The sequence below is a fragment of the Pocillopora verrucosa genome, chromosome 7, assembly GCF_036669915.1.
Source record: "Pocillopora verrucosa isolate sample1 chromosome 7, ASM3666991v2, whole genome shotgun sequence".
Lineage (NCBI taxonomy): Eukaryota > Metazoa > Cnidaria > Anthozoa > Scleractinia > Pocilloporidae > Pocillopora > Pocillopora verrucosa.
The window spans coordinates 12264608-12273150 of record NC_089318.1 but is presented as its reverse complement, the minus strand read 5'-3'; the positions used below and the strand labels follow the sequence as shown (position 1 = coordinate 12273150).

Sequence of the window (8543 nt, the reverse complement as noted above, 5' to 3'; positions counted from 1 at the left end):
CTGGGCTACCACAGGTATCCCAGTAACAAGCCAGAAAACCGATAGTCTCCTTCGCAACCGTTCTTTGGGATGTCACGCAACGCTCCACCCAGAGAGTTTCTCTGAGGGGAAGCGTTGCGTGACATCCTATATTAATTGAACGTCTTTGTCAAATAATGGGCACGGAATCATAGGAAACCAGATTAAAGAAGGGGCCCCTATATTGTAAATATTTGAAGATTTCCCATGGCACCGTTAGGGAGAATTTAGATCAAAATCAAGAGTCTTTCAAGTTAATGATCATTTCCTTAACTTCCATGAGCTTAATGTATGAATTTGCGATACCATTTTTAAGAGAGAATTAGATGCTAGTTACCCTCAGAGGTTAGACTAGACTAGAAAAAAAAATTAATTATTGAACAGGCAGACACAAAGCCTTTACGAAAAGAGACGCAATAATCGTGAGGAATATTCAACAAGACGCTCATTGCACTTACAATTTATTGACTGAAACAAAAGATTTCCATGACGCAAATAATATCGGTAAACATAAGCACCGAAGATCCACCCAATCTACTGGCTCCTAAATGTATTTCTGTATTGATTTTAAGATTGTGAGCGAATCTCAGTTCAATGCAGGCTAAATCAGTTGATATTTAGGCAAATGGTGTCCCTCTGTAAACGAAAAACAATTTTAATGTAGCTCGTCTAAGTGCATCAAAATCAATAATTACGAATTGTCAATCAAATTGATCATCTATGAAGCTCTCTAAAACTTAAAACCGAGTTTTAAACACATTTTCCCTGTCTACAAGAATGCTTAACGTGCAAAAAGATGTGTCTAGTATCTTTTGACAATATTTTATCCTTGTTACTTTCCGGCTGTGTAGAAAACTCCAAGGGATAACGAAAAAAATACTTCTACTGGATTAGTCTTTATTATGCGCGACTTGCGCTGCCTTCTCTTTTTATGGAAATGAGCTTTCGTTTGTATAAATTTGTAGACAAAGAAATGATTTTCTACTGTATATCTAGGTAGAAGAAAATGATGAGTACTTTTTTCGACGGAAAATTTAAATTGTTTGTCGAGAGATAAAGTTAGACAACTGTCGTTATTGCATCTTATTTCTTGATTACCTTTTCCATGTAAACTGCTATATCTACAAAAAAGTGCCTTTCGCTTTTAAAATCGTTTTTTTTTTTAATATAGCTATAAGCAAACCTTTGTGGGCGTTCCCCTAACAACTGGTTTTCAAACTTAGCCACAGGAACAATCTGAAAATTCACAAATATTCACAATAGCTCAGTTTCCTTGTTAAGACTTGTCTGAAAGGAATATTTATCTCAGTAAACACAATGCCTTAAGGGCTCAATCAGAAATGCAAATTGTTAGCACAGTTCTTTCATCCTTGAATTGGAAAACTATGTACAAGCTACCAGCGGCTGCAGCATTGTTGAATTTTCTGTCCCAGTCTCCTTCTGGCCATTTTCCATCACAGTCGGAGCATCGCTTGTTTTACGAAGAGTCGTAGACGAGCCACGCGTCACTCGCTGACGTCCAAATAAAGTACACTTAAGAGCTCTCCTGTACGAGGGAAGCCTCCATGCATAAATAAAAATGTCCAGGGCGACTTTGATGAAAAGCGCTAGATCACTGACTCGTAGACAAATATGGATATTGACTTTTTCAACCAAGTTTTTTGATTTCTTAAAAAGATAAATGTAGAGAGCAATATTGTGCAGCGAAGCCGAAACTAACAAGATGGCTGTAAGATAAAATGTCATGATGGTAAACTGGCGTTCGTTGTGTCTTTTCTTGTAAGAATTTGCTCTTCTGAGAGACTGGTTCACAGAGGCCGCTCTGCGGAGAGTGTATTTTCGTTTGAGATGGCGGTTAAAGGATGTATAGAGTAGTACCTGAACAACGATTAAGACAATAGAAAACAAAGTAGGGTGCATGACAAGGTCTATTAATAAAAATGTGTTCAGCTCTATTCCCGTAAACTGCAGCATGCAAAAGCCTGTGATGTAAACACTGCTCACAGCAAGAGAGCAGAGAACTCGATTTTTGGACACTAAGGCCTTGAATTTGTGTGGGTATGTGACCGCTACATATTGACAAACAGACAAGGCGAGAACCACGAAAAATGACACGCTGATTGCTATAGTAGAAATGATTCCGCCAATCCTTTGAATTAGCTCATAAACTGCACCAGGCCTTGCGTTGAAGTTGGAAAAACCAACTACGTAAAAAATTGCAAAAAATGGCTCGACGGTCAATCCCACGAGCAGGTCGGATATGGCGAGACCCACGATGAAAAATGTCATCGGTGTGCGAAAACACCGCAGAGGATCTTTGTAGATTGCTGTGAGAAGAAGGGCGTTGGATATAACTGTTATAGGCGACAAGATGCACAATATGACGGCAAGAGCGAGTTCTACTTGTCTGTACAGGCGTACTTCTGGGGAAATGAATGAAATATTTCCACTTACGTTTTCAAACACGTTCGTAAGCGAACCATTCATGACTGCTCAGCAGTTCAGTCTAGTTTGACCCTGAAGATGATGAAATTAACTAAAGATCCTTGGTCATAGCTTAAGATCCAATCACCGTCGAAAAACAACCTTGTTCATCTTAGAGGACCAGGACAATCAAAATATATTTTCCGCCAACATGTTTAGTTCACCTGCCAGTGAGTCATTCAATGTCAGCCAATACTTATTAAATGGCCTGCAGGGTTTTTATATCAACAACAGAGCTGAATAATTGTTTCCACTGTCTGATCCCCGAGGCGCAATGAACTTTAATGGCGCCGCCGAGGGAAATATATTCCCTCAACAAATAAAACTGACAAATTTCGCTTCACTAAATATCGTCGATCAAAGTGCGATGGCAGGTGCTCTGACGTTGGGAATGAAAACAATATGTACGTGTATAGAGGGTGACTTAAGTCTTCTACTGGAAGCTATGACGTAGGTCTTCCGTGAGTTCGGTCAATTTTATTAAATACAGCTCGTCCTTTCACAGAAGTCTGAAAAAAAACGGAGAAATATCAAGTTTTTTAATGAAGTTAGAATGAAACAGTAGTTATTTTCGATTCCCTGCTGTTACCCAACGGTCGCGCGTTTCTCTTTTCGAAGGAAGGGGTTGATGATGTTTAACATGACCAGATGACACGTTGGGTATATAAACAATATCGCTCCGACTAAACTTGTTTCACTCGCATAAAAATTATTTATGCTACACCTTTACTCGAATTTGCTCTATAATTCGTTTAGAAATGATCGTCATAAAGGGCACGATGTTCGCGACACTGATTACGCAATGATTTAAGAAGGAAGGGCAATAAATCGTTTCTCTGTTGCTAACTGCACCCGTACGCACGAAAATTTGGGACCCTTTAAAACTGAAATAGAAAGCGAAGTTGTGTGATACTTACAACTTTCACGTTAGAGGGATTGGAAAATCAAGATGCTTCTCTACCGGCTTGAGATGTCGATGAGGTGATTGAGATGTAGTTTGAATAGAAATCAGTCCTTTTCCTCCGTGATTAAGCCTTGAATAAAAATGTCTGCTGAGGAAGTTCAATGAACAATGCGACATACACGTAAAGTTTACTTAGCAGGCGATTACAAATCACTCCCTCCCCCACTCCTCAAGAAAGAAAAAGTCTTGGTTCAGCTGGATGTTTAGGTTTACGACCACTCAAGTCTTGCAACGAAATAAAGTGATAAACATCAATTTTTAAAAGGCTGGTGAACAAAGTTCCATTGGCATTTCACTATTCATGTTTGAAAAGAAAGCACAGAGTTTTGAATGGTAATGAATTAAATTTTTTCTGTCAACGAAGGCGGTGGCAGCGCTCTTTATCAAAATACTGAAGAATACAACTTATGACAGGTGCCATCAAGATCGCAAATTTCAAAGGTTCCCTGATATCTTGTTTCTCATTCAGGTGAAAACTTTGTTTTTTCTGAAGGAAAGTAATCTGGCTTCAGCAAATCAGAGCATTGACAGATTTTTTGATGGTGTTCTCACTTAAGTCGAAATTTTGAACAGCCTTACTCCTTTATCTCGAAAATCCTACGAAACAATAAAATTATGCCGAGGGAGAAACTATAATTTTCTCTGAGCGTTAACAATTAACAATCGATTTGCTATATTAACACCAGCCACACTGTAAATTTTTCAGGTTTCTATTTAGTTGTCGATGAGATGGTTTTTTCGAGTCATTCATTTTACTTTCGAAAGGTTCTCTGCTATTTTCGTTTCTGATGTACTTAGGTTAAATTGCCATTCTACGTTTGTAAATAATTTCTATGCAAAATTACTGTCCACTGTGTTACAGAACAAACAAGAATTCGTAAATTGCATGCCTAACTTGATTAAAAACAGTGTTAAAGGCCAGGGGAAATTTACCTACTTTCATACATGTCAGCGGGTTAAACGTCACTTTTTTGCAAATAGACGTGTTTAAAATGAAAGCGATGTCGACTTCTTTTAATGTTTGTCGTGTTCATCGGGCACTGTTTGCGACATGAAACAAGGTATTTACACTGAGAACAAGGCTGAAAACAATTCCTAACTGATTAAAAAGAAGGAGAAAAAGACGTGAAAGAAGTCCTAGACATCCATAAATTTGCATTAGCGAGGGATATGCTTTTTTGACGCACGCACTCATACTTACTTTTAGGCTTAAAGACCTCATAAGTTATTCGAGTCGGAGTCAATCGTTTACTGAAAGCAATATCTAAGTAACTTCACGAGCGGAAACTGTTTGTCATTCGGCACAATATTGTACAGTAGAAGCTTTCAAGTAGTTTCTGATTTCAGAACTACTACGTGCAATATCAAGTGTGTGCGTAAAATAAAATGAAAATCAGTAAACTATACCGGATTCAACGTATTTGGAATTATCATTTTTTTTCGCAAAATTTTAAAGAAAACTCGTGACGTTTATTGAACAATTGTGGCATTTGAGTTACGCAGTATGGAAACCGAGGGCTTTCGTGACGTAGAGCACCCGAGCAAGGGAAAGGCAGTAAGTGTATATTCCATCTCTGTTGTTATTTTCAAACTGTTTTCCCCTTTACTCGATTTTTTTTCGGTCATTTCTCTGTCCGGTGCTATCCCTTGCATCCCTTGCAGCGGTGCTGTTCACCCCTATGCTCTTCTGTTTTTCTATCTTCTTTTCTTTTAATTCCAACCGGATTTAGTGTGTTTTGTTACTAAGGAACGGTCGGGGGCAGGGGTTGGGTAAGCGCAAATGGAGATGGGGTCATACCGTTTTGTGAACCTGAAAATGAGGTGCTGTATAAAATTCTCCAAACATTTCTGAGATGTAGGGTTTTTTGGTGCTCTCTATTTTCCTTTCTACAGAGAAAGCAGCACTAAAGGGACCAACAACAAGTTGCTCTTGGAGGGAGGGGGGCGGGAGAATGGCACATTATCTTATGCAGTGATAACAACAGGGCCACTGGAAATTATGTAAAGGGAAATTAAATTTCAGCAACCCAATCGCCCCACCTTGCAGTAAAAAACTGTGCAGTCCCTTACATTCAGCAAGAAACTTAACACCTGACTCCACAACACGGTGTATACTTTGTTTCCTGAAGGACTTTCTAGTCCCATACATCAGTTTTAACAAAGACTGCTAGTCACTACATGTTTCAAAAACCAGGAAAAGCTCAGGCTGCAATATGAATTAGTCACCCATATGGACTTCATTTGATTCTGGCTTTTGACTGTTTCCTCTCTCTTCTTTAAGCGAAAATTGGATTGTTCGTACACATTAATTTCATTACAAATTGAAGGTGTTTCAGTGTGGAGCAACTAACTAACGAAATTTGGGCCGATTTTGCGTTCATTGTAAAGATATAGCTTAAAATGAACATGTTAAAAAATTGATTAATTTCTGTTTTTTTCTCACAGATAGCACGAATATTGATCAATTATTCGTTAACGTGTGGCTGAATGGGTCTAGAGACTCATCACGATTGTTCGAACCATCGAAGGTTTTAGGACCGGAATTGATAATATAATATAAACACTATAAGAGCCCTCGAATCCTTATACGAAACTTCTGTCTCGCTTCGATATAACAACTAAAAGGTGAAAATTGCCTCCAAATCTGGGAAATTTCAAAATGGCCTTAACGCGTGTACCAAAAGAAAACCATTATAAAAGAGCGCAGTGCAGGAGCGTGAACAGGAGCGAAGCTAGAAGAAAGTGAAAAGCACATGTTAAATTTATCAAATAAAGAGAGACAAAACTAAGTTTGGTCACAGCAGTTTCCTAAAATTTGTACAAGACACCGGCGTCGATATCGCTTTTTCACCAAATGGGCCGACGTTAAGCTAAACTCTTACTCTTTTTGATGGGAAAATGTCGCAGCTTTACCTTGGAACACATTTTCCGTTAGTAATGCATTTCCTGTGAACCAACGAAAATGACAGCAATGTGGCAGCAATGTGTAAACTGCTTTTTCGCCTACTTTAGGTTCCCACTATGACGAGATTTATGTGTCAAAAACTGTCATTTAATTGCATTCAGGAGATAAAATCGCCAAATCATTCGACTTTAGAGGAGTGCTTTAATCGATTTGGTCACATCGGCTTGCGTCAGCGTTCAATGTGTGATGCCAAAACTTAATGAAGACTTCATTATCTGCTAAGTCCATATTAAGCCACACCAATTTGTCGACAAATAGCAAATTTCGAAAAGAAGTTATATTTTGACTTCGGTTCATGTATTGAATATTCATTCATCCCACGCATATGTTTATGAAATTGTCAACAGTGAGAAAAAAGATTTGTTAACTGCGAGAGAACATCAAGGCAATGTCCTCTTGGTAGATCAGATGTTAATCAAGCGCCTACCGCGACAAGTAAATTACAGTTTAGAATTCTCAAAAAAGATATTCATTTCTAAACTATTATGTAGAGCAAAAGCACTGTGTCATAAAACACAACGAAAACGTTCACTGCTGTTGGTCAATTTAGATTTTTGCATGCTTAAGTGTTTATGGATCTAATTCTGTCTCAGCAATTGCTGTTTGGGGATTTTTTCCCATATATTCAACATGCCATTTGCTCAAAATGTTCGCTTCAAATGTTATTCTGCATTTATTCAAATTGTGGGTCGGTCGAGCGAACAATCACTTCTTGCCTGACAAAACAGTTGTGAATTTAGCTTCAATAGCGAACTACCGAAATATTTATCCAGGTGTACATATTTCATTTTCATCACGAAATGGAGAAAAGGAAAGATTTGGACTTCGTTTTCTAATAAGATGCTACTTGTCTTTGTGAACTCCATATGCGAATCATGAAGATTCTTTTTCTCGCAAAGTTAAGCGAGTAGCCCAATATATGGAATCAAAGACTTTTCGAGAGTGACAAGAAAAAAAGAGAAAAGAAACAATAAAAACTTACAAACATAAAAAGCATGCAGTCAAGAGACCTTCGGTTGAGTTCGGAATTTGACAAGTTGATGGTGTTCAGTAATGGAAATAGCACACCTTAGAACCTAAATCAGTCTTTCTTGTCTGAATACTTATTGATACAAGCTTCCACGCTCGACAAAGTTTAGAGTCATATTTTGAAAGTAAAAGCTAGCTTAAAAGATCTCCAATGGTGTTTCTAAACTACATAAAGCTGAAAAACAAACTGTAAACATTACATAAATAGCAACTTAAAGATTCAGTGTTAGAAGATAGTTCTTATCTTAGCTCACCTAGCTGATGTGAACGTTGTCAATAAGAAACATCAGACGGTAGCCAGATTTCAACTGTAGACTTTTATCCACAATTCTTTTCATTTATGGTTCTTGCAGGTCCAGTCAATGCTTCACTGAGCAGAACATTAAGGCAAAGACAGAACTTCAAAAGGAGGCACGATAACACTTCCCAGAATACATTGCAGACCAACGACATATGCTTTGAAAACCTTTGATTTGCAATACACTAGCGAGCTTGAAGGAGACCTAAGATTAAAGAAAGACTCAGAAATGGCTCCTGCATACCTAAATGACAGAGAGACATCAGTTATTCGTTGTGAACATTTGATTTATTGACTTGACCGTTGTACCTCGATCACTTTTGATTCATGATATCGAAAACGACCACACGCTCAAATCAAGGTATTTTTGACTCTCGGTAATAAAAACTAATAACACAGCAGATAATTAAGCAAATATGTCACTTTAAAAAGCATCATTTTTTGCCACCATCTTGAATACGGTTCATAACATATGTAAGTTACCATAATAACAACACACAAGAACAGTTCTGAGTCTCTTTTAATGCAGAAAATTTCAAAATGACTTAAAAACGCAAACTTATGAGGCCATTTATTCTTTTGCGGTTCCAATATGTTTTTTTTTCAAGATTCAAAAGAGGGCCTGTCTCCATGGTGGGTTTTTGTTCATCATAATATTAAATATTCTTGGTAGTATCTTGTAAGATAAAAAATGAATTAGTTTCCTAAAGAAAAATAAATTTGCAAAACCCTTTAAATTTTGAGAAGAGATTTTAATTGTACATATCATTTATCAGCGTTCGGAA

General features: G+C 37.7%; 1 protein-coding gene across 2 annotated transcripts; it reads right to left on the bottom strand.

The window, feature by feature from the left end:
- Window positions 1-473: 473 nt before the first annotated feature.
- LOC131775772 (adrenocorticotropic hormone receptor) lies at window positions 474-7883 on the bottom strand. Of its 2 annotated transcripts, none has more exons than XM_059091893.2 (3): window positions 7715-7883; window positions 3420-3551; window positions 474-3011 (listed from the first exon to the last, which is right to left on the bottom strand). In XM_059091893.2, the coding sequence occupies exon 3, from the start codon at window positions 2503-2505 to the stop codon at window positions 1402-1404; it is 1104 nt and encodes a 367-aa protein (XP_058947876.1). In that variant the 5' UTR covers window positions 2506-3011; window positions 3420-3551; window positions 7715-7883; the 3' UTR covers window positions 474-1401. The 2 variants fall into 2 exon arrangements, with proteins under 2 accessions (XP_058947876.1, XP_066026138.1); XM_066170041.1 differs by having other exon boundaries at window positions 3420-3536.
- Between the last annotated feature and the right edge of the window lie 660 nt (window positions 7884-8543).

Coding starts and splice junctions, on each gene's coding strand:
- LOC131775772 (XM_059091893.2), bottom strand. CDS start 2,505: ATGAATGGTTCGCTTACGAACGTGTTTGAAAACGTAAGTGGAAATATT.